Source organism: Histoplasma capsulatum, genomic scaffold (genome assembly GCF_000149585.1).
Source record: "Histoplasma capsulatum NAm1 scaffold_4 genomic scaffold, whole genome shotgun sequence".
Lineage (NCBI taxonomy): Eukaryota > Fungi > Ascomycota > Eurotiomycetes > Onygenales > Ajellomycetaceae > Histoplasma > Histoplasma mississippiense.
In genome coordinates this window covers 1,636,837-1,661,965 of record NW_001813979.1, presented here as the reverse complement: position 1 = coordinate 1,661,965, position 25,129 = coordinate 1,636,837, and the positions used below count along the sequence as shown (strand labels likewise).

Sequence of the window (25,129 nt, the reverse complement as noted above, 5' to 3'; positions counted from 1 at the left end):
TACCATAATCGATTGCCTTGACGATCCATAGTATCTCCCATAACCTCCATTAGGATTATGCCGTGAAATATCTCCAACATTTCAAAGCCCAAACAACAAGAGATAACTAGGCCGTCTCCGGTGTTGATGGTTCTTATACCGGAGACCGCTGGCTGACAGCTCAACAAACCTGGACTGTATATTTACCGTACAGAACGGCTGACTTCTCAAAAAAAAAAAAAAAAAAAAAAAAACCAAAAAAACCAAAAAAACCAAAAAACAGTACGGTACTCATTACTGCGTACTTACAATTCTGGTGTTTGCTTCTCTTGACCTTGTGACCCGGCTATACAAATGGCTGGCTGACGAAAAAAAATCTCCCCTCCTGGTATTGGTAAGTAATACGGCGTTTTAACAAAACGCAATCAAAAATCAAAAAAATACCAACAACATCCGCAGTAGGCGCAATGAAGGACTTGTTCGGCCACTGGGGCAAAAGAGCTCAATCACCACCAGCGCCAGGCTAGTGGTAGAGGGGACCAACCAATCCAAACCCCGAACAGGACTGGCCTCCAAATTCCTACACATGATCATCCACTGGTAAGGCATGCGTAGCTATCACACCTGTGGCCTGATATGTACTGATTCAGAGTTCAGTCCTTGGAAGAAATAGCCGCCTGCTTCCCGTCTTGTTCAACCCCAACGACAAGGTTCCAGATCTCGATCCTCTGGCCAAAAACAAGAAGGCCGCACAACCCAGTAACCTGGAACAAGAAGTCTTTTATATTCTCTACCTATGTGCGCAGGAGGTAGGAAAACCCCCTCCCCCTCCCGCCCCCTCTAGAACCTCTCACGGGAAATCTGACTGGACTGAAGGATTTGTTGTCCAGAAAGGAGCGGTGTTCATTCAACCCAACAACCGCTTCCATGCCGTACGGATTGATTTTCTTCTCGCCTCCCCCTTCCCTCGCCCCTTTTATCCCCAATCCAACAACCTCCCCTTCTCATTTCCCCCTTAAAAAAGGATCTTGTTTTGGAGAGAAACTGCAGGTGCTGGGTTAGATTTGGAAAGGGGCCACTGGCTATATACGCCGTTTGCTCAAGCGATGTAGAATCCCAATAATTCCCACTCCATAACTGTCCATCAGGCGTGCAAGGGATAACCTAGCGAGGTTGAAAATCAGATGTGGTGCCGTGAGATTGGCTACCATCAGTTCCATCCATTGCTGGGAAGGGTACTCCCTGCGCTGCACGTAAATTATTTCTACGTCACGATATTTCCGTACATTTGGTTCTAACCATCATTCAGCCCTGTTGCCGATGTCTGGGGCAAAAAATGATAACTAATGATTGGTTTCATCCCCCCATGCTGTCATTTTTATCAAGTGTGCTGGCGACAACTTTCGAGCCTGATGGACCCGGGCATTATTGTTTAGCCACTTTGTCGAACTATTGATGTTTAAAACGGTTATGGTTTGCCATCTGCCACAACACAGGAGTTTGTTGAGGTTGTCGAAAGAAGAGAGAAATTCAAATGAAGCCCTGTCCCCTTCTTTAAGGGTTTTAAACCCTTCCAGAGCTTTCTAACCGGAAGTTTGGGAGCTGGATCAGGCAAAGTCGCACAGGCCACTGCGTTGCCTCGGTCTTCCTGTAAATTTCCGTAAATTTTCTTACTTTCCAAGGGAGTCAAGGCCCAAACCACGGCCACGGAAAAATTTGAGTTATTTTCGCGTTTGATCGCCCTTTAGCGTTCCGGAATTTCTGCCATCAACTGTAATCGGTGTGTGCACGGAGGTAAGCAAACTGGCGGTCTGTACGGAGTACGGAGTACAGCCCGCAACAACCCGCAACAGACAAAGCTACACACAGCCTGTAGGCTTCCGGGAATCTATTGTTTTCTCACCTTCGCCACGAAGAAAGATGTCCCGATTCCAAGGTTTCAAGGTCAACAAGCTCACCTCCACGTGATGATGATATGTCATTTCAACTCCCCTGTCCAAGGCAAGGGATTTGATTATTTGGATGATGCTGTTCAGAACAGCCCTAGAGCCATAGACCAATCGCCGTGGGACGCCAGCCACCCAGCCGGGGGAGCAGGTCAAGTTGCAAAATATATATATATATATTCTGTATATATATCCGTATATATAAAATAAAATAAAATAAAATAAAATAAAATACGTCGTCAACCAACCCAACGTTCACGGTATGGCGAGCCGTGGCATGACAACGATGTAAACGTCCTGTCAGAACAAGCGTTGTTCTTCCTGGGATTTCTTTCTTATTTTTCCTCTGTTCCGCTAACTAAAGATTATTATTCCGGTATTGGAAACAGCAGACTCGCAGCACATGCTAAATGCCAATGCTTCTCATAGGTAAAGACGCTGGTTTATATGCTTCATGAACACGGCATGGAATATTCGACAGCTTGAAATACCTTCTCCTAATACAATGAAATATTACCCTATTTTATAAAATACGTCGGCGGAGGATGCAAAATCGATATTTTCGAAAGGGAAGGGCAGGGAATACAGCTAATGTACTGTATGTTTGTACTGTGGTTATGTCCTCTCGCTAGCTGTCGTTGTTGGCGGCCGACTCTAACGTTATTGAACGTGACAATGGCCCGGACCGGCAACGAAAAGATTAGGATAATCTGAACGAGGGAGATTAGTTACACAAGATCTGACACACGGAAGTTACAAAGGAAGCTTTGTTTCATCCCTATACTTTTGATTTCTCATTGATAATCACTTGTTTCCCTAACTATAGCACAGAATGACTACTACTATGACTTAACCATCATCGTTGCTTACTAGGATAATGGGAAAGAAAAGGCTACCATATGAAAATAGGGAGGTGGGGGTTGGAGTGTGCACGCGGGGCTCCCTTGGCACTGGCTTCTTGCTTGTGTCAACGAGCACACTGCGATGGGGTATTAAGCTCGCTGGACCCTGGTGGATTTTTATTGTTCTCGTTGGCTATGGGGATATTGTTACTGGCTGACCATCAGAAGCAGCCGATGTTGTCATGCATCATGCATCCATGATGGATACTACTCTAGCAACAACGTGACTTATGATGTTGTGGGAGGATAACGTTGTTTCATTATTACTAAACTAACTACGCGAGAGCAATACAATATGTTGGGGGGCACGTGATAGGGTAGCCGAGAGAACAGCAGTTCCTTCCTTCCGTGTAGTGGGTCCTTTCTTCTTGGCGAATCCTTCGAGCTGTATATCCTTACAACCTCTTTCCTTATGAGGCCCTGTTCTCCTTCCTTCTGAGGTCTTGCTTATTGTTTTGTTTGTTTTTTTTTTTTTTTTCCCTTTTCTGTCTCTTTAAGAAGAAGGATTCCCTTACTTTTCTTTTTCTTTTGTTTTTAGGAAGAAGATAGCGGTAACTAGTATCAAAAAGCTAGCCATAAGATTGTTCAATTTTGCCCTTAATCCTTAACTATTCCATCCTAAGCTAATCCTTAAGACTTGCGAAGCCTGGAGGGCTTACGTAAAGATCCCTTACAGAGCCGTGAGGCTCGTTCTGTTTCTAGCCGTAGTACCCCCTAACACCCCCCCGTGCTACGGCGCCGCCAATGCACTGCCGCCCGGGGGCCCCCTTTGCTCAATTCTTCCAAAAACACAATAACAATTAATTACAAGATTTGGACCCTGATTTCCTCTTTGGGAATAGGTGCCCATACAGCAATAACTATAAAAAACAGAATAATACAAGCAAAATTCCGTAATCTCCCGTACCACTGATACCATTCTTTTCCTTCCAACAAGGTCGTTCCATATGACTTATCATCAAACCAGGCCAAGTTGTATTTGAAAATTCACCCTCCACGGGCATATCCATGTTCTTTGTGGTAGGGACTGCCCCATCTACCACCCATCCTTTCCCATAGATCACTCTTCGCACAATCATATTGATAGATATAGGGTGCCCATCGCCCCCCCAAACCACATCACGGTCGCTATCAGTATCAAGATCATCATCGCCTGTGGGATCATCATCACTTGTAGGATCGTCATCGCTTGTAGGATTGTTATCGCTTGTAGGATTGTTATCACTTGTAGGATTGTCCTCCATTGATCCATCCAAACATTCCATCTTGGAATCCATATCAATATCCACACTGCTGTAGCCGCTATCATCACTGGTATCGCTGATATCATCACCAACATCATCGTTGGCATCGTTGGCATTGCTGGCAGTGTTGGCATTGCTGGCAGGCCGCCCAGCAAAGATATCTTCTATAGCTGTCCACAGAGCATAGGCAGATAGTTCCTTGGGTGTAACAAGATAAGATCTTGCTTGCAGAGTGATTGCAAACCACATGTAGTTATACAGCCACATATTGCATTCTTTCCAAAACCGTTGCATATCAGCACTGGCATCCTCTTTGGGTCCAAGTTGTCTCTCATCTATGATATCAATTGTATGAGATTGCCTCGCTGCGAGGAGGATCTCTTCCCTCCACACTGAATAATTCACAAAACCAGTGAGGATAACTGGCTCCCTTATGAATCTCACTTGGTCACGGAATTCATTAAGAATCTTCACAATAGCAGACGTTCTGCCTTTTCTCTGCAGATAGTTTGCTAAATCTGCATTAATGTTCTCATCACTAGCAGAGGGTTCACCTCTACTTGCTTTCATCTGTTGGACTTCATGCTGGAGTCTCGCGATCTCCAATCTCATGCGAGTTTCCTCACTCACATCATCACGGCTACTAGAGCCACCCGCGTTATCCGACATCTCATTGTTGTCAATTGGGTCTTCGTATTCGATATTCGACTTGTTCGATTCTTCTTCGATTGTCTCGTCAGGTTCAAAAGCCCCTGGGGCAATCACCTTTCTGTTGGTTGCAGGTGTTGGTAGACCTGCGTCCAGTCCTTCTTGTTGTGCCTCCGGTGTTTGAGGACTTCTTCTACGCGTCGTCACGTAGTCCTTCGTTAAATCAGGCGTTCCACCCGATCTCAGATTAACCATTAGGTTCAAATCACTTAACAGCCGTCTAGGCACGCTTTTAACGATGCGTGGAGACGTAGTTAGCACGTTATTTCGCAGCTCTTTCGTAGCTTATAAGGGCCATAACCTGTGGGAGGATAACGTTGTTTCATTATTACTAAACTAACTACGCGAGAGCAATACAATATGTTGGGGGGCACGTGATAGGGTAGCCGTAGTACCCCCTAACAGATGTTCCAAGGTTGATTCAGGAGCTCAGTTTGCAAGGGGCCAAGGGGATCAGAACACAGGGATTCCAGGTGAATCAGTGATCATTGTTCGTTCCTGTGATAAAAGAGCGCAGGATTTAGAAAATGGGGAACAAGTAGTTGGATCTGATTGCCGTCAAGGATAAACAAAATCGGCTGGTATTATATCAATTCTCGTGGCACGTTGCACAGCACATACTAGTACTCAGCAAGGGTCTGAATCAACGGTTCTAGTTTTCCAGCCCAGTTCGCCATATAACTAGAGGGTACATACCGCAACAGAACAACCAACTCAACATACAAAATAATACAACAACTGCAAGAACAGTCTACATTCAAATCCAGGGATTCTGTTATCTCTCCAGGCGAGCCACAAAGATGGAAGTCCAATTTTAACTCTTATAGATTCTCAATTTGTGTCAGTGCAGCGGTTTTTGATGAATGTAAGGCTGATCACAGGAGATGGTGCAACAGAGCAGTATATTGCCAGCATGCCTCTTGCAGCCATCTAAACAACCCTCTTCCATCTCTCTACAAATCACCCAGGTCACCTGCTATTGACAGCAGCATTACTACATAAGCACAATTTTCCTCCTTCAGCTCCTCCAGATTGTTGCATTCTTTTCAACTATGCTATGCCACAGTCCAGTCATTGTAATCCATACCACCACACTTGCTGACCTTGTAGCATTCATGTTGAATGCCATGTGCCCGCCGTGCATGCAGGGACCTTTTCACGAGGTGCGTACGGAGGAGGCTGTGGTGGCTGTGATGATGGGGATGACTTCATCGTTCACATTGTAGACATAGATTCAGCCGAGCTGAGCTCACACCGCATTAGCAACGTGAATTAAGTTGTCATTTGCAATGTTGCTGTCAACACTGACACTGACTGCTTACTTTCAATTGAACACAATGCAGTAATTGCCGATCTTGACTTGACGTGCAGCAAACAGACCCAAAGAATTTGACTGAGATTTTTCCACTACTTGTTTGTAATCTCAGATTTTAGTTTTGAATCAAGTATCATCTCAAATCGTTCTTTGCCATACGCTTCATCACGCAGTGTTGCCATCATATCTGATCCTGGAGGGAAGTCAGACTCAAAGATAGGCTCGCCTGCGCCTCGCATATTGGCAAGCACAGACTGTCGGAAGTGCCATCGAAGCAGCTCATCTGAGACACGATTATTGGTGTTTGGATCACGACAAACAGGGTCCAATATTCTTCCATCAATTCACCAGCTGCCAGCGCCAAACTCAACAATCTTGTAACCATCCTTTGCTATGTTAGTATAACAAAACAAGTTTGGCCTTCAAAATACTTACATCTGGGTTTATGGAGAATTGATACTGGTCAAAGCGAGTGTGCAGATTCCCCATCATCAGCAATCCATTCTGAACAGAATGAATTTTGGACTGTCCCTCAGCATCATCGATGTTTGTTATCCAGCATCCATAGTTTAATGCAATCCAAAGACTCTCCTTTGCCACTGGGAACACATGTCATCCCACTGAGCCGAAGGGTTGACTTGTCCAGATATGACGCATTTCCCATCTCTGGCACGGACTTCATACCGAAATTGATCTTCTCGACCAGAGATAGAGTGGCTGGTGAGTCGAGCAAACCACGGTTCATCGGTTACTTGAAGAGGTCCTAGATGAATTAGCTCAGGCTTGGTGCTGTGCTTTCAGAATTCAGAATCCTGTACTCATACCTGTAGAGTAGATATCATAATTTCCAAGCACGACTGGGTTGCTTGAAGGTGTGATAGTTCGGCCTGAGGGCCTGTGCTGAATAGTCCAAGAGTGTTCACCGTCCGTGATCAAAAACACCTCACTCAAAATCCAGATGAGATTTTCTTCAGTGATAGAGCCATTCTGGTAAAATCCCCCAATACAGGTGGCTGTTGACGCGTCATAAAAACGGACGTTTCGGTATGCAGCTCGATCTCGCGGCATGTTGTATTTATCCTGTAGATATAGGATAGGACTTGAGATGCAGAATTGACTATTGAGAAGTGAGTTGGTAACAACAGCTGCAGCAGGGGAAGTTGATTCGACGAAGAGACGCTATGGCCAGAAGCGGTCTTGGCGACGCAAGTTAAAGTTTTATATTGACATGACTGGAAGTCTTAATTGTATATTTAATAGAAGAAATAGTAAACTCTAGTTTATTATGTCATTCTCTCTCTACTTAAATAGATAATTTGTCTCTCTTAAAAGTTACACTATGTTGGAGTTCCATTTAGGTCGCCTCGGTGTTCCCCTTGTTGATAAAAATTGCCAGAAGATAGTATCGATAGAGGTACTCTTCACCGACGGTTACGGCAAAAGCAACTACCAGCAAGAGCAGCTGCTGTCAATTTTTAAACAGGAAAAATGACGCAGGCGCTCTGAGCAAGCAAACAACCTGTATAAACACGCTTCTTTTCTTACTTTTCCTGAGACTTCAAAGGCAGACTCCTTGCTTTACCAGACGGCCTATACCGCGAGAATATTCCGTCGAAAATAGAACAGAGCCCATCTGAAACCTTCGTACCCTTAGCAAAGAGACGAACAAATAAAGACAATTATCTTGAATACTGGGTTGCCCATTGCCGGCGCTGTAAAATTTCAGCAGTCATAGTGGAAGAAGAAATGTGCACACACACATATAAGAAGATCACGGAGTTTGTCTTGATAATCTTGCACGGTAGAAAGATTAGTGCAGGCCAGAATTTAACTAGTGATATACCCATCTATCAAGTAGGGACAAGATCTTGTTGAGAATAATTGAGACTTGAGATGTGGAAATAAATACTTGAAATCATAGCAACACCAACAATATATAGAATACAGAGACTCAGTAAAATTGACTAGCATAATCGTAATACTCCCATCCCCATCAGAGTCAACCTTGAGGATGCTAGAGAGAGAATGAATGTAAAATCAGCATTTCATATTTGAGATGGTCAGCTCTGTTAACAGAGGGAGACTTGTGAAAATGAGTCAGGTCTCATAAGAAAGCTGCTCTTGCTTCAGAGAGCTTTCATCAGATAGAGTCATAGTGGGCACTAGTATGCGGAAAGCCCGGATGTTAACAGGTAATAACTGATTATTATATAACTATTCTGGCCACCACATCCAAGATTGCCAGTTTCAATATGGAATTAAAGCTTTTTTTTTTTTCATAGGTCAATATTGCATTATCTTATAGGAATGCTGCTTTGGTGTGGAAATTGTTCTCAGTCATTACTAGTTTAACAGTACCTTATACGTCAGTATTCGTCGATGATGTGGGAAAGGGGAGGGGAGTATGAGCAGCATGGAAACCAGAGTTGAACCGGTGCGTGCATTATGTTTGTGACTTTAGAATGCTTGGGCAATCGTCAATAGGAATTAAGACTATCAGTGGACTATAGAGCACTTAGTCATTACATTGTCATCAGCACGCGTGTGGTGAGATCGACACAGGGGTTCGTAATGGGGTAGAAGGCACTATTTGCTTGGTTGTGGAAGCTTCGACCTTGACTCAAAAATCTTCAATGCTTTCAGCCATAAGCAGCCTGTGGCAGTCTTGACATCCATTTCACCGCTTTGAATAGCTTGTCTCAAGTGGAAACATGCTCTTTTATCAGAAGCTGACATTTTTGGATAGTTAAACCAATGTATCGGAATTCAAGGACCTTACCGTTTAGGTAAACCAGAAATCGAGGAAATGGAAATGATGATCCAGAAGCGCCATTATCGAAGCTTGGTTGTGATCTCTTGAAAGACCAGGATGCAAAACGTCTACTGGAGATAGTGTAATACCAATGTCATTTCCCGATTTGCTGTGTTTGACGCTTATCCCAGCAACACACTCGACATTTGCGATGCCAACATGTTCAAATGATATATAGTACCTTCTTGAAGTCATGGAAAGAAGGAATGTAGCAGCACTTGACAACTGATCGTCGCATATAGCAAAGTGAACATCAGTGCAATGGGATTATCCTTACCATATATTCTGCATGCGAGATCACTGGCAATGCAAAGAATGTAGCCGGAGTGCCAAAGAAGCTCAGTGGCATAAATCTGTGGGAAAAGGAACGCGGTGTGAGAACCACCAATAGTTTTATATCGAGTTGGATCTATTTCTTTAAGCTGTGGAAGTCATCAATGGCGGGTCTGGGATAAAGGTCACTATCAGCCAACTCGTGAAAGGAGTATTCTCCGCGAGCATCTGAATGAAACGAGAACGAGAAACACAGCAATGACGTCATCGTCAATTCCGCCTCGAAACTTGTGCATCAGTACCGCTGACACGGGGCCTCATAACCTGTTAGGGCACCGGGACAAAAGAGTTCGATCACCAGCGCCATGTTGGTACCTAGGTAGTAGAGGGGACGAACCAAAACCCAATGCTGGAAGGTTGGATCACGTGCATTATCGGCAAATTTCCAAGGTTCTCATGCGGTCAGACTCGCCGACCGTATTATAATATCAACGCGGGACATCGAAAAAGAGTCATCATTAATATTTCCCTCTTTTCGTAACCCACCAAGGACTGTTTTCGGACGGGACTTAACGTTAAAACAGCCATTCCGTCGCAATCATGGCGACCGACCTCCCTGCGCAAGTATTAGACCTCCTCTCCTCCACCGATGACCCAATTCTCTCTACCAATAACTTCCCCACCGTGCCCACAATTGCTTTAAAAAGCGCTCTGGATCGACTTAGATCCAGAGACATGATCATATATGAAACGATTGAACAGGAGGAAGCAGTATTATTGCCAGAAGCTGAAGGAATAGCAGCAAATGGCAGCCATGAAGCCAAGGTGTTTGAAGCTGTGAGAGCAGCACTCAATGGTCTGAAAATAGCGGATCTACCAGATGTAGTTGGCAAGGAGGCCGCGAAAGTTGGGGCTGGAAATGCATTTAAGAAGGGATGGATTAAGAAAGATAAGGATCTTTTGAGGTCGGCCACAGATTCAATCGAAGACACCACTCGGGAGCAACTTGTGGTTATACAGAAGACAAAAACGTACCCCGATCCTAAAGTCTTAGCGGACTTGCGAAAGCGGAAACTTCTCACAATGCAGAAAGTTTTAAGTTTCAGAATATCAAAAGGGCCTAAATATGCGAGAGAGCTTGTCAAGGAGGAAACCGATCTTACAGTTGACATGCTTTCGAATGGATCATGGAAAACGGCAAAATTTAAGCCTTACAATTTCAATGCTAAGGGCGCGTTAACACCCAGCGGTGCTCTGCATCCACTGAACAAGGTGCGCCAGGAATTTAGACATATTTTCTTCGAGATGGGTTTCGAGGAGATGCCAACCAATCGTTATGTCGAGACCGGCTTCTGGAATTTTGACGCTCTCTATGTCCCTCAACAACACCCTGCCCGTGACCTTCAAGATACCTTTTATATCTCAGACCCCGCCAGGGCAGATAAGCCACGTGAAGATGATCTCTCTGACATTCACGTCGCAAATGCTGGAAGAGCAACGGGGGGATCTTCGAACACCGGCAAAACCAAGCCTCTCGACTATGAGCAATACTGGAACAACGTACGCGCTGTACATGAATCTGGTAAATTCGGGTCAATTGGCTACCGGTATCCATGGGATCCCGAAGAATCGCTCCGCCTCGTCCTTCGAACCCACACCACCTCTGTTTCCACTTATATGCTGCACAAACTAGCTGCAAACCCTCGACCGGCCAGGTATTTCAGTATTGACCGGGTGTTCCGAAACGAGGCAGTTGATGCTACACATCTTGCAGAGTTCCACCAGGTTGAGGGTGTGATCGCTGATTTTGGTCTCACGCTGGGTGGCTTGATTGGCTTCATGGAAGTCTTCTTTGCCAAGATGGGAATTCACGGGCTTAGATTCAAGCCGGCATATAACCCTTACACAGAGCCGAGTATGGAGATTTTTGGTTACCATGATGGCTTAGGAAAGTGGGTAGAGATCGGCAACAGCGGGATGTTTAGACCGGAAATGTTGGAGTCAATGGGTCTGCCACAAGATATGAGAGTGTATGGATGGGGATTGAGCTTGGAACGACCTACTATGATCAAGTAAGTTCGATAATGGCCCCTAATATTATTGCAACCCCCTCAAAGTCCCATCCGTAGAGAGAGTAAGATTGGTTAAGACTAACCCGGGACACTATTCGTTTATAGATATGGCGTAAGCAACATTCGTGAATTGCTTGGGCACAAAGTAGATCTCAACTTCATCGAAACGAATCCGGCAGTCCGGCTCGAAAAGGATTAGTATGCACTATAAACAGTAGGGTTTTGTGTTTTGGCGACACATTCGAAGAGGAGAAAGTTAGAGAAAAGGCAGGGGGAGAGAGGGGAAATTCTGAAAGTATGTGTTGCTTTCGCGGAAATTTTACGAATCAATAGAGGATACGAGCCCAGTTCTCCATGAGTGTTGATGGGTGAATTCGTGATTGCTCCCTATCCCATGGCGGAGGGATAACATGGAAACGAATAAAAATCATAAAATCAAATCCCGCATAATATTCTTCATATCATATTCCCTCCCGACAACTTCATTTTTTGAAAATATATTTGAACAAGAATGCATGGAGTAACTAAATACTTAGGTAGCAGGAAACCTACCTTATGTAGGAAATAGGATGGAGAGCATAACTTATGTTTACCGACTCGATTTTTACCAACAAACATCACGGTTTTTATGCTATCTTCAAGGGCAATAGGCGATGCGAAAATATGACATGTCCCGCCCGTATCTGTGCTCTGACCAGTGATCTTGCGTATCACAGCTCTTCAGCAGACGGGTATTTCGGAAAGAAATCAATGATCTCCCCCAGCTATGATTTAATTTTTTTTTTTTTTTTTTTTTTTTTTTTTTTGATTTTTTCATCGTAACCCGCCTCAGTCATTGACCGCGAAAATCGCCCGTTCCACTAGGGAGTTGTGGACTTTTGCGGTGGGCTTGAGGTGTGGTTTTGCTGCCAGGGTTTAGGGAGTTTAAAGGGGGAAAGGAAAGATAGAAAGAAAAGAAAACCTAGTGAGAAAGAAAGTGAGTTGGATAGATTCCTAGGAAAATGGGTCTCGGAAAAATGTGTGTATTGAAATTGATTTCTCGTAGGCGGACGATAAGGTTCGAGAATATTGAACTCCCCAATTTCCTCTATTTTGGACTTCATGGTTTAGAAAATGCATGATTTTGATTTCGTATATTTCTCCGTTAAAGTGCGCGGGTCATGAACTGAGCGAGTCACTTCACTGTTGACAAGAGGATTGGTAGGCATTTTTAAGAACGATAATAAGAAATAGAAGGCCTTTATTTGATTTAAGAGCCTCGAAAAAAAAAGAACTCCAGAATATTCCCAGGAATTTTCTTTATTTCGCTCATTTAATGGTTATCTATAGATAAAGGCATAACAATATCAGTAAAATCCCATTTCTCTCCCCCTCACCGAAGTCAAATGAAAATAGATTTCGGGAAGTACTCACCATCACAACATTCCCATCACAAGGGGTCCCTTAAACCAGCATAAGAAAAATGGAAAAGGAAAAAGAGCATAAAAGGAAAAGCCAAATTTCTCCTCCATTTTCCCTCAACGCTGGGAGCTCGCGCTCCATACATTTTTCAAGAACCCATCCCGTTGCGCCAGACGGTTCAAGCTGTCATCACTCTCGCCCCGGGCCCGTACGAATCCGCAGAGAGCATATACTTGATTCTCGCCGGTGTATCGGCCGTTCTCATCAACTTTGGCAATGCTAATTTGGACGGAGGCATGATCCTTAGCCTTGATGATGCGGTTTGTGGCGCTGCATTTGCGAGGCACGTAACTATATGGATTTGAATGAAACTTGAGGTTAGAAATGGGAAATTTTAAGTCCTCAATGCGAATTTTTGGGGAAATTGCTCCATATGCTGAGAGTAGATGATGTTTATCACGGGTCCCTTTTTGTCTTCGATTGAGAGAGGGGAAAGATTTTCTATCCTCCACGGAAGCGTGGAAATTCGGGAAAGTGTCATACGTACAGGTCGACAATTTTCCCCTGTTCGTTTTCCATTTTGGCGAATTTGTGTGAATTTCCGGGGAGGAAGGTATTGAAAGGGGCTTGCTTGGTTCTTGATCGTTGAAGTCTGCGATGATTTTCTTGGGTTGTGTGTTGAGATAAAGCCAAAGCGAGAGAATTGTGGGTCATGTGACATGACTCAAGTAGGTTTGATGTTTGGTCGTGAAATTAGCAGCAAAGGTGCGTGGTAATTTGTCGCGTCCAGCTATCAGGCAATGTCTAGGTCTAGCACCTTGACCACCTTTAGAAAGGATCTTTGGTTCATAGAGATTATACAGATAGAAAACGTGGCAGAAGGGCTTTAAACAAACTTTACATGTTGGTTCTATTACGGTCTACATACAAGGTTATCTTCAACTTCAAACTCATAGGGAGCTCTGTGTAGGTTTCTTTTCAAGGGCAACCTCATTTCTCCACCGAACCTCCACCTCCCTCGGTCCCTCTTTACAAAACCGGACTAGCACCACTCTATCTGGCTCCCCCTTCTTCGCTGAGCCTTGAAGTTCAGGCCCAACGTAATCCAATCTAAGTATGCTTCTCCCGTCAGTTGCGTGCCCGATTGTTGTTGGAGAGATAAATTTATCAGTCCAGGGGGGAGACCCTGAATGCACAAATTCAACCAATTCAGCGCGGCGCCTGGTAGACTCCTCTTTAGAAACCGCAGTCGCGCTTTCGCCGGGCCTCTCAAGGAATTGAGCGACGAAGGATAGTAGGAAAACCTGTGGGGGAAACATTATCACATCCCCATTCTTCGCGAGTCGTAACCACTCCGATGCGGGGAGAAATCTGGCCTCAGTAATCTCTAACCCGCCGTCCGATGTCGGCGCTTGGACGTCGCTCTCTTCGCTGCCGATGATGCTCTTGGACTCTGGAGACAGGCTGATAGCGTGAGCGTACATCTGTGTAGTATAACGTCTATGGTCCTTAGAGGGGAGGTAATCCAGTGTGTGAACGGAATAAGTGGGTCTATCTGGCACAATAAAGAGACAAAGATGTTGCCCTTGGTTAATCTAACTTTATCCGGCCAGGAAAAAGGGGTATTTGCATGTTTGGATTTCATAGTTCAATGTATCTGACCAATATCCAGTTCGGCCCCTTCATCTATGCCCGCCAGCCACTGGTTGAATGTAATTTTGTTCTTGTGGATTGCATGCCTCCCGATCTCCCTCTGGTCCGTATCTACGTAGATCATTTTGCCGGTTCTCCTATTTTTCGCGAGGAGGATACCACTCTCTTCGAAGAGTTCGCGAATCGCCGCTCTTCGGTAGTGGGGGCCTTCATCGTGGCTGTCCGAGTGACCTGCCGGTGGGAAATCGCCGTCTTGCGAGGATATATTTCCTCCAGGGAAAACATGAGCTGACGGGAAGGATGAAGACGTTTGCACGCGATGCAGCAATAGGACTTCGTTTCGAGACGAAATGAGGATGACACTAGCATGTAGGCAAGTTCATTAACTTCCGGTCTTCTTGCACACTGTAAAAGAAATCATGTAGATTTATTCCCATCAGGGAGGTCGGCATTTGCAAAGAACTGACCTTGCGCTCGGCTTTGGGATGGTGTGATCAGCATCGGTTTCTTTTGGAGGAGCCATCCTTCGATACTGGGGAACTCTCCGAACAATCGAGTAGTGGGCTTCCTGGCTGAATCGGCGTGTGACCTGAAGATACAAATAATTCGATACGCTTGTGCATTTATTGGCCGCAGGACAAGGAAATCTAGAGCCGTTGAGGGCTAATCGCAGAGCAATGTGCAGTTGATTAGTGATCCAAGGAAATTGACAACATAGGGAGGGAATAATCATAACTACAGGCGGAGAGGGGAGGAAATCCGCCGGACCGCCTGTCGTTGTTCCGATGGGACATTAAGCTCAATGTTGACCTGGTGTTTGCAGAGGGGAGAAGGTTGTTTTATTAGCCGCGTTTATCTCCCAAATATTTATCCGAGGTCCACAAGCATCTCGGCATTGGAAATTTGACCTGTGCCAGCTCAGATCCATTCTTCAGGAGCTTCCTGGCTAACCTCTGGGAAATTGTTTGCTGAGCGGAATGGCCTAGGAATGGATGAAACGAAAATGAGGCCACAGTCATCAAACCAACTATGTGAAGTTTATAAGAGGTCAAAGGCGGCCATATAGGCCGGTATGCCCGTTCATACGAGAGAGACTGATATATATGTAGCAAAGAGTTCTAAGAATTACTAACAACACTAACTAGCTATCTTGCTACCTGCTCAATATTCAACTGATTGCTAATAGCATAGAGATCTCTATTCAAGTAGATAGTCCTAGCTAGCTAGATGCCTATCTGCTTGATTCACTACATTCATCATTCACATTAGAATGGAGATTTCTATCGAGCTAGCTTACTACTTGCCCACCCACTGTATATTCTATCACCTACATAAGTTGCAGCACTTCATTCTATTTTTGCCTACAGTTTCCATAGGCCCCGTACCCTCTGCAATGAGGGTCTAGAGGCTTCATCACCGATTAAAATAACATGGAATCAACAGATCATTGGCCCCTAGAATTTGACAGCACATTTTCCACCTCCAGCAATATTCTATACTGTTTTAAAGATATCAAGAAGAATAGATTGTATTAAGAATAACATATACATTATGAGAATGGAAGAAGACTGTGATTCGATGATGGATAGTTGATTAGACGGAGCGAAGCGAAGTCTAAGAATCATACGAAGCTCCAGGGGATATCAATATCAATGTTCGCGAAGCTCCGGCTGAAGTTTCAATGATATTAACTATTGGTGTAAAGGAGGTTTTTGCAGCTCTGATTGGTCTACTCCGTAAATGTTGGATAATTCCCCCTTTTATTTCTGCGCTGGAGACTTGACATTAACAATTGGCTTAGATAGTCCCTATTCTTACCCCTGAATTATATGCCTCCCTACCTACCTGCCTCCTCAATATCCAATTAGTCTCTATGAGAATAGACACCACCATCTAGCTACCCACCTACCTACCTATCACTGCTAGGTTATCAACTGACTATCTGCCTGCCTACATGAGTACCTATCTACTGACCTGCTTGAATGAATGATATCCAGCGATAATATCCAGCGATGATGTCTGTAATGATATTTAATAGTTAGCAACATAATGAATAATAAAACTTCGCACTTTCGCTCCGCCCTGCCCAGCTGCATGTTTCATGAAGCTCCTGCTATAGAGTGTTGTGCCTGAGCTGTCCAACCCTCTGAAGCAATTAGAGATGCCTTCATACCCTGGGATTTAGATGTTCGTTTGCCCACCCCCCTTCTGGGGGTGATAAGGGCAGGCTGCCCCTAGTAGATATGTTTATATTGAGAATTTATTTATATTACATGCCGTGATGATGATTATTTCACAGGATTTAAATAAAAACACATTTAGTTCTAACTCATGATTGCTGATAATCACACAAAAGTAGGTCTTAAGATCCAGATCATTTATCACCCATTAATTAATCAGAAATTCTAAAAATGCCTTCCCAACCAGTAATCCATCATGCTCATTCCCGAGTCTAGCCACTCCATCCTCATAAATCTCTGAAGAAAATATGCCTGCATCATGTCTTGCATCCAGTATCTCTGCAACAATGTCCTTGGTGAATTCAGGGTGACCTTGCACGGATATAAAATGGCCAGGTATATACATGCCTTGTACATCACATATAGATGAGGAGCCAAGTAGAGTAACATTAGAGGGGCAGTAATGGACTACATCGCGATGCATTTGTTGAAGACACTGTTGCTGTTTGTCAATAAGAAAATTTATCTGGGTTGGAGGAAGTATCAGCAATTTGAGAAAGAGGGAAAAACAAAGGAGACACCTACCAATTTGTTCGTACCGAATAACTCTTTTCCTTTATCTGTAAGGTTCATATCGTGCACTGAAATCTCCCATCCTTGCTCATTGGGGCCAACTTTTGCCCCCAGCGCTCTCCCTAGGATTTGATGTCCAAAGCACACACCAATAATTCTGACTCGATCTTGTGTGAGGATCTTGGAGATAAAATCAACTAGTCTGTTTATCCAAGGTATATCATCGTACGAATTGTGTTCTGTTAAGTATTCAGTTTGTTTATTAGTACAAGAATAAAAAATGCAATGATAGTATTATTGATCAATCCTGGAATTAACTAGGATAAAGCAGAGGGCCAAGAAGGTATTTAAAAATGAATACATCACCTACTTGACCCAGTTATTAATACAGCATCAATGTTCTCCAAGCTTGGGTATTTATCACTCTCAACAACATCCCATTTTGAAATGTCAAGTTCAGTGACTGGATTTATTTTGTCAGACTGATTCAGCAGTTTGACACTGGCTTGGAGTAGGGACTCAAAGACACCGCCATAACTTCCATACCTGGACTTTGTTCTGTCCAGTGGTGTGTCGCATTCAAGCACAGCAATTCGAAGTGGGGTGGACATGAAAGCTGGTCCACTGAAAATAAAGCAGAGTGAAGGGGATATAAATAGAGTTGATTTTAATGTTATGAGTAGAATGTTTGTATGTAGTGATGAGTCAAATCAATATGCTCAGACAGGGAAGCAAGTAGTTAATAATACTCCGTACAGAGCGGTTGTATTAGCACGTAGGTGTGCGGTGCGCTAGTCCGTAATAGGTAGCCTAATGGACATTGAATTACAGACCACAAAATTACAACATACGCTATGACACAATATCATCTTCATTCTCGACACGATTTTCGTCGAGACAAGTTTCATTATGAATAAACGACATTGATACAAGTGTCTGCCGATTAACATAAAGGACATGAACGTAAAACCATGAAACTTATATAAAACTTTTCCAGGACAATCAAAGAACAATTGAGTATCGAACAGTAGGTAATTACCATATCCATCCAAACAAACTCCAAAAACAAAATTTGATCCCTTTTGCTCAAAATGGAGACTGGAAATCTGGAGTGAGATCTAGGCATCGAGCTTTGTTTTTCTAAGAATACAACTTCTTGTCGAAGCTGTGCAAGCCATGGACGCCACCCTCAGCCTGAGCACTGACGCTGCGCACCTCAAACCTAACGGTGCCAGCGGCGACACCATCGTGAAGCTCCTTCAGGCTTTTGACCCCGATATCCTGAAGGGAGTGCTGGATACCGGCCATGAGGTACGGCACGAACTTTGTCACAGATCCGCGATCCAAAACTGAGCCCGAAACACCCTGGGCTACGAGGAGTCTGTCCGATTCCGAGAAGTATCGTGCAGTACCAGCATTGTTTGCTTGGCCCCCTTTGCCACCTCCAGCCTTTTTATCCTCCATCGCGTCGATGCTTCCCATTCCCCGATAAGCCTTAACGAGCTGGCCTTCTCTGCTGACGAAGTAGGAGCCAGGGGATTCAGTAGTACCAGCCAAGAGCCCACCCATCATAACGGTGGTAGCGCCCATCGCTAGGCCTTTGACAATATGGGCCAATATTCTGAATACCGCCATCCGCAATACAGGGGACTCCGAAGCGTGCAGCAAATTGGGATACACTGCGCACAGCTGCAGCCTGGGGTCTCCCGACGGCCATAACTTCTTGTGTGATGCAAGCACTTCCGCTGCCCATACCAATACGGAGACCATCCGCACCTGCGGCAATAAGGGCAGCTGCTTGGTTCTCTGGTGATCAACATTGCCAGCTAGGGACGTCAAGCTGTGTGTAAGTTTCCTTTACATATTTGATCATCTCTATCTGATAGATGCTGTTGCCCTGGCTGCTATCCAAGATGACAATGTCGAGACCAGCCTCTATCAATTTCGGGAGCCTTTCTTTGTCCTCGGGACGGGTGCATATGGCGGCGGCGCAGATAAGTTGCTTGGAGTGCGGAAGCTTGGAAGCCAAGTAGGGTAGTGAAGGTTCTTCATGAGATCGGACCTTGAAAGGAGAGAATCGAGGTTACCCTCGCTGTCGACAATTAGAAGTTTTCCTTTTTTGGAGCTCCTTAGAACCTCATTTGCTTCGGCGAGTGTGGTCCCCGAGGGGGCCGTAAGGAGGTCAGTAGTCATGACAGCTGGGACAGGGTCTTCACCAGTAGGATGGAACTGGATGTCTCTGCTGGTGATCATTCCAATCAGTTTCGAAGGGAGAGTTCCATTTTCTGTATCAAGAAATGCCAGTTAGCGAAATTCAAGGTACAAATCAATTTACAATAAAATGTCGACTAAATATAATTCTCAGAAGAAAAATCCGGATTCTCCATAGCAGCTTTCGCGGCTGCAGATGAACGAAAGTTAAAATTAAAGAGTGAAATCATCATTGCAAGCCTAAAGTTTGGAACCACCACGGAAATACGAGATAGCTACTAACCTGTGACTGGGAATCCACCAAATCCCCATTTCTCCTTCAGAGCCTTGGCCTCTGCCACCGTTGTCGTCGGGGACAGAACAACAGGCTCTAATATGAACCCGTTTTCATACCGCTTGACCTTTCTTACCATATTTGCTTGGTCCTCTGCAGAGCAGTTGTGGTGGATCACACCAAGGCCACCAAGAAGAGCCATATGGATAGCCATCGAGTGTTCAGTGACCGTGTCCATCGGCGAAGAAAGCAGGGGGGCTTTCAAGGTGATCCGTCTTGTGACAGGAGTTTCGAGAGAAACGTCGGATGCGGGGAATCCTAATACAGAACCCGGTCAATTAGGCTTTCAAATGTGTATCCTTTTGAAGATTATTCCGAACCAATGTATCCTGGAAGGATCAGGAAATCATTATAGGTCAGTGCTCCCCGCTTCTCGGAATCTATCAGTTGATTGATATCCAGGCCATCACCAGCATAATCGTTTTTCAGGACTTCCAGCGCCTTTGTGTGGTCCAGGAACGCTGAGTTGCCCGAGAAACGCTCATAAGCGCTCCCCGATGCGTCTCCATTGGAAATTGGCATGGTTCAAAATGAGACAAGGAAGATGGAACGGAAGAAAAAATGGTCGTTTGCTGGATAGCAAAACAGCGAGACAACAAGAAACGGAATGGAAATACCAACAACAGTGGTTCAAGCAAACGTAAACGTCCTGTTGATGGGGAGAAATCGTCTTTCCCAAAGAAGAGAAAGAGAAGAAGAAAGGGGAAAGAAACAAAGACCTTGGAGAGGATTTTGATAAGTTTTTTTTATTACCTTGTGGGGCGCGTTCTCGCGCTAGCACCAACCAGGCGTAGCTGAGCTAAGCGGCTAATCGCCGTTATCATCAGGTGATTTTCAGCAGCCGCTTTGCCGTTTTGGGAACTTTGTTTTGGTCCCTATCAACAAATAACCGAGCGGGCAAGGCGGGATGCACAACAAGGGGAAGCTCTGCGTCTAGCGACTCTGCCCCTGCAACAGGACCTAAACAACTCAATGTATATCCCAAATACGGCCCAGTACGTTTCATCAGGATTCTCGCTTTTCGGTGAAGCAGTGCTGACAAGGGGTTGCATAGGCATTCTTCTGTTTACGTTGCCGTGTTGTCTGTGCATGCGTTAGTTGTTGCCGCTACTTGTCAATCCTTGGGGCGGCACAGCCGAACAGCCCTTTGACGGTAGATTTTGCTTTCTTTCATGAACGTTCCGGCATGCGCGTAGTTGGAGGTTGGATTTCTCTTGCATCAAGCGCACCCTTCTCCTCTTCGTCTGACCTGCCATCGTCATGTCGCATCTCCGCGCTTTCAGACGGTCTCAACCAGAACTCCCAACCAACCCACCAAGCCCGCTTCGTCATGGCTCAACGGCATCAACGGATTCCTCCGTTTATTCTTCCTATTCAAACTCCCTTGTGCCCAGCCGTACAAGTACTTTGTCGTCGAACTCGTCTGGCGGATTCTTGTCAGATTCGAACACTCAAAAGGGAATGGTGAGCAGAATCGGGGAACAATTTCAACGAGCATCCACCCCGCCAAGTGCTGGCGAGACCTATGGAAGCATTCGTCGCTCGCTGCGCTCACTTCCACAGGCACCTAATCGCGCTTCTCCTCCACCAGAACGGGTCAGTCGACAGCGCAGCCAGACAATGACGAACTCGATATTTCAACATGACAGTATACCGAATGGAAAACCTGCCAAGATCGAGACTTACGATGAAGGCGGAAGTTTGCGACTACAGGAAAACATTGGCAGGGCGGAGCAGGAATCTTCTCCTTACAGTCGACGACAACATATCCGTACCCAATCCACCCCTCATGTTCCAGCCTTACCAACGTCATTTACAGCACCAGAACTTGAAACTCTTCAGAAATCCTCCACTGGACATTTGCGGACTCTTTCAAGGTTTGCGCAAACTGAAAGCGAAGATTTTGCCATGGCGTCCGCTGTTCCTTCAGTTGCTGGTTTGCAGGGGCGTCGTCGACTTAAGCGTGCAGACTCAATTCGGGCCTCAAAATCTACAGCGGATTCTCAGAAGATCACAGCATCTGCGTGGACGGAAAGTAGCTGGATTGACAAACAACGGCAATTTATACAAGCTTACGAGTATCTATGTCATATTGGAGAAGCCAAGGAATGGATTGAAGATGTCATTCACAGGACTATCCCGCCCATTGTCCAACTTGAAGAGGCTCTTCGGGATGGGGTCATACTCGCCGAAGTGGTACAAGCCTTGTATCCTCACCGGACATTCCGCATATTCAGACATCCCAAATTGCAATACCGTCATTCTGATAATATTGCTCTCTTCTTCCAGCTCCTCAGGGAGATCGAACTCCCGGACTTATTTTGGTTTGAGATGATCGACTTGTACGAAAAGAAAAACCTTCCGAAAGTGATACATTGTATTCATGCTTTGTCTTGGCTACTATACAAGAAAGGGATCGTTGACTTCCGTATCGGGAACTTGGTTGGCCAGCTGGAGTTTGAACATCATGAATTGGAACAAGTGCAGAGAGGTCTTGATAAGTCAGGAGTTCCTATGCCTAGTTTCTCTGGCATGGGCGCAAGCTTCGGCGCGGAACCAGAACCAGCGCCAGAACCCGTCGAGTCGGAGGAGGATAGGGTTCGTAGAGAGCTCCATGAGAACGAAGCCATTATTTCGGACTTCCAATCTCAGATAAGGGGAGCGTTTGTGCGCCTGAGGCTTGGCAACGTCATGCAGGAGTTGTGGGATAATGAGAGTGCATTGATCGACCTACAATCAAGGATACGAGGAGAATGGTCCAGGGAAATAATGAACTACCGATTAAGCATGCGACGGTTTGCTGTGAATTTGCAATCATCGGCACGAGGATTCTTGGTTCGAATGAGATCTCAACATAGTGAAAAATACTGGAGAGAGAACGAGGCAGATATCCTGATGCTTCAAAGTGTTGTTCGTGCAAATAGGATTCGTTCGGACGTTCAATTACTGAGAACCAGAGCCAGAAAAGAGGAATCTGGCATTAAACGCATCCAAGCAGCAATCAGAGGAGCCTTGGCTAGAAGTCAAATAGATGACCAGTGTGAACAAACCAAAGATGCCGAAATGGAAGTTCTATCCCTCCAGGCCGCGGTTCGAGGCATGTTAGAACGACACCGAGTTTCTCGAGATAGATTATCCCTAGAAAAGGGAGCTCACCAGATAACAGTGCTCCAATCTGCGATTAGAGGTCTTTTTGAGAGAAAGCTTTACGATTCCCAGAAGCTTCGATTAGCGAAAATGAGTGATCAGTGGATCACTTTCCAGTCCATTGTCCGAGGCACTGCTGCCAGAGGAAGCTTTCAGGGTCTTCGAGCGGAACTGAAAGCCCAACTTCCATCGATTATCAAAGTTCAAAGCGCTCTACGTGGTACTTTTTTGCGCACCTCCGTGGCAGCCATTATAAATGCACTTCACGATAACGAGGAGAATATCCTTACCTTTGAATCTCTATCCAGGGGTTTCCTTTTGCGGAAACGTCGACTACAAGACCAAAATGCCCTCCTGTTGCAAAATTCTGTGATCACCAACCTACAATCTCTTTCGCGCGCTGCCATGCTAAGAATAGAAATCGGCGATTTGCTCTGCGAGCTCGAAACATCAAGGGACGAGGTCACTCAGCTCCAGGCCCTTGTTCGTGCGATGTTTGTTAGGCTTGATGTTGGCCAGGTTTTAGCCGAGCTGGAGGTAGAAGAACACATAATAGTTGACTTCCAGTCCAATATTAGAGGCCTTCTTGTGCGACAGCGCTTTGCTGAGAAACAGCGCTTTTATCGGGAAAATATGGAGAAAGTAATAAAGGTTCAAAGTTTTGTGAGAGCTAAGATCCAAGGAGAAGCTTACAAAAGCTTGACTAGCGGAAAGAATCCTCCGGTTGGAACCATCAAGGCTTTTGTGCATCTGCTTAACGACAGCGATTTCGATTTCGATGAAGAAATTGAATTTGAACGTCTGAGGAAAACAGTTGTGCAGCAGGTACGGCAGAATGAAATGGCGGACCAATATATTACGCAATTGGATATCAAAATTGCCCTTCTGGTGAAAAACAAGATTACGCTCGATGAAGTCGTGAAACACCAAAAACATTTCGGTGGCCATGTCGGAGCGCTACTCCCTAATTCTGACCTATCATCTAAAGATCCATTTGACCTGAAAGCTTTGAACAAGACATCGAGACGGAAACTCGAGCAATATCAGGAACTCTTCTTCGTTCTTCAGACGCAACCGCAATATCTTGCCAGGCTTTTCAGGCGCATACGAGAGCAGGCTACCTCAGAAAAAGAATGCGAGCGAATCAAGCATCTAGTCATGGGATTATTCGGTTACTCACAGAAGAGGCGCGAAGAGTACTACCTGATAAAACTTCTTGTGCGGTCCGCAAAAGAGGAGATCAATCACGCATTTTCACTTCAAGATTACACCAGGTGCAATGCTTTCTGGAACAAATTATTCGCCGCCTATACGAAGTCTCCGAAGGATCGGAAGTTCATGCGTGATATCCTAGGCGAACTTGTCAAGGAGCATATTATCGAAAACACTGAACTTGACTTGGAAAGCGACCCTATGCAGATCTATCGCTCCGCTATTAGTAATGAAGAGCTGCGTACTGGCAGGAAGAGCAGGCGCAGAATCGATGTTCCTAGAGAAGAGGCGATTAGGGATCCTGAAACGAGGGAAACATTTATTCGTCATTTGCAGGATCTTCGTGACATTGCAGACCAGTTTTTTACATCGCTAGAAGAATATCTGCCTCGAATGCCGTTTGGGGTGCGATTTGTTGCACAGCAGATTTACGAACATCTCTTGTCCAAATTTGAGAATGAGGATCATGGGTACGTTCTGCAGGTTACTGGGCAATGGGTTTGGAAAAATTACTTGTATCCAGCGGTTCTGGAACCAGAGAGATGTAGTGTAGTAGATCGTGGCTTAACTCAGGAGCAAAAACGGAATCTTGGTGAGATCAGCAAAGTGATAGCGCAGGTAGCGTCAGGTCGCCTTTTTGGTAACGAAAACGTATATCTTCAGCCGCTGAATAGTTGGGTTGGGGAAGCGATCCAGCGGTTAGGAACTATATGGGGTAAACGTGAGTACTCTCATTCCTCAAGTCGTAATTATTCCACTGACAATCAATGATAGTGATTACTGTGCAAGATGCGGAGTCGTATTTCGATATCGATGCCTTTAATGACCTATATGCCAAAGCCAAACCAACACTCTATATAAAACTGTCTGACATATTCTCGATCCATCAACTTGTTGCTGCAGAGATATCCAACATATGTGTCGACCCAGATGACCCTATCAGAGAAGCCATTCGCGATTTGGGCAGTGTGAAGAGCAACGAAAATGAGCTCATGAGTGTGAGCTCATCGGAAATTAGTCTGACATTAACGCCCAAACTGCACAATGTTGAAGGTAAGTTTTTGATTTTTTCACTACATTGAATTACTTGAGATTTTTGCTGACTGCACACGGTCCAGACCCCAGATGCTGAAATAAAGGCTCTTTTTATGGAAACCAAACGGTGTA

At 45.0% G+C, this 25,129-nt stretch overlaps 8 protein-coding genes across 8 annotated transcripts in view; 2 read left to right on the top strand and 6 right to left on the bottom strand.

Moving 5' to 3' along the window:
• Nucleotides 1–3,525: 3,525 nt before the first annotated feature.
• HCAG_04501 (predicted protein) lies at nt 3,526–5,896 on the bottom strand (the record flags this gene model as incomplete). The annotated part of the gene is made up of 4 exons (XM_001540611.1): nt 3,526–3,599; nt 3,735–5,008; nt 5,401–5,460; nt 5,883–5,896. The coding sequence occupies 4 exons, from the start codon at nt 5,894–5,896 to the stop codon at nt 3,526–3,528; spliced, it is 1,422 nt and encodes a 473-aa protein (XP_001540661.1).
• A 290-nt stretch (nt 5,897–6,186) lies between these two features.
• On the bottom strand, nt 6,187–7,162 carry HCAG_04500 (predicted protein; the record flags this gene model as incomplete). Its single annotated transcript, XM_001540610.1, has 4 exons — nt 6,187–6,287; nt 6,350–6,459; nt 6,779–6,857; nt 6,919–7,162. 4 exons carry the CDS (start codon nt 7,160–7,162, stop codon nt 6,187–6,189), a joined length of 534 nt encoding a protein of 177 aa, XP_001540660.1.
• Nucleotides 7,163–9,779: 2,617 nt separating this feature from the next.
• On the top strand, nt 9,780–11,450 carry HCAG_04499 (phenylalanyl-tRNA synthetase alpha chain; the record flags this gene model as incomplete). The annotated part of the gene is made up of 2 exons (XM_001540609.1): nt 9,780–11,251; nt 11,357–11,450. The coding sequence occupies 2 exons, from the start codon at nt 9,780–9,782 to the stop codon at nt 11,448–11,450; spliced, it is 1,566 nt and encodes a 521-aa protein (XP_001540659.1).
• Nucleotides 11,451–12,768: 1,318 nt separating this feature from the next.
• HCAG_04498 (40S ribosomal protein S21) lies at nt 12,769–13,231 on the bottom strand (the record flags this gene model as incomplete). Its single annotated transcript, XM_001540608.1, has 2 exons — nt 12,769–13,003; nt 13,200–13,231. 2 exons carry the CDS (start codon nt 13,229–13,231, stop codon nt 12,769–12,771), a joined length of 267 nt encoding a protein of 88 aa, XP_001540658.1.
• A 371-nt stretch (nt 13,232–13,602) lies between these two features.
• HCAG_04497 (predicted protein) lies at nt 13,603–14,828 on the bottom strand (the record flags this gene model as incomplete). Its single annotated transcript, XM_001540607.1, has 3 exons — nt 13,603–14,105; nt 14,315–14,667; nt 14,773–14,828. 3 exons carry the CDS (start codon nt 14,826–14,828, stop codon nt 13,603–13,605), a joined length of 912 nt encoding a protein of 303 aa, XP_001540657.1.
• A 1,865-nt stretch (nt 14,829–16,693) lies between these two features.
• Nucleotides 16,694–17,669, bottom strand: HCAG_04496 (conserved hypothetical protein; the record flags this gene model as incomplete). Its single annotated transcript, XM_001540606.1, has 3 exons — nt 16,694–16,981; nt 17,071–17,297; nt 17,429–17,669. 3 exons carry the CDS (start codon nt 17,667–17,669, stop codon nt 16,694–16,696), a joined length of 756 nt encoding a protein of 251 aa, XP_001540656.1.
• A 529-nt stretch (nt 17,670–18,198) lies between these two features.
• HCAG_04495 (inosine-5'-monophosphate dehydrogenase) lies at nt 18,199–20,125 on the bottom strand (the record flags this gene model as incomplete). Its single annotated transcript, XM_001540605.1, has 5 exons — nt 18,199–18,864; nt 18,920–19,120; nt 19,195–19,343; nt 19,553–19,861; nt 19,924–20,125. The coding sequence occupies 5 exons, from the start codon at nt 20,123–20,125 to the stop codon at nt 18,199–18,201; spliced, it is 1,527 nt and encodes a 508-aa protein (XP_001540655.1).
• A 738-nt stretch (nt 20,126–20,863) lies between these two features.
• HCAG_04494 (hypothetical protein) overlaps nt 20,864–25,129 on the top strand; it is a gene marked incomplete at both ends in the record, with an annotated part of 5,181 nt that continues 915 nt past the window's right edge. Inside the window, 3 exons of the mRNA XM_001540604.1 lie at nt 20,864–24,683; nt 24,737–25,015; nt 25,102–25,126. Coding sequence (XP_001540654.1) covers nt 20,864–24,683; nt 24,737–25,015; nt 25,102–25,126 — 4,124 coding nt within the window. The remainder of the gene's footprint in view (nt 24,684–24,736; nt 25,016–25,101; nt 25,127–25,129) is intronic.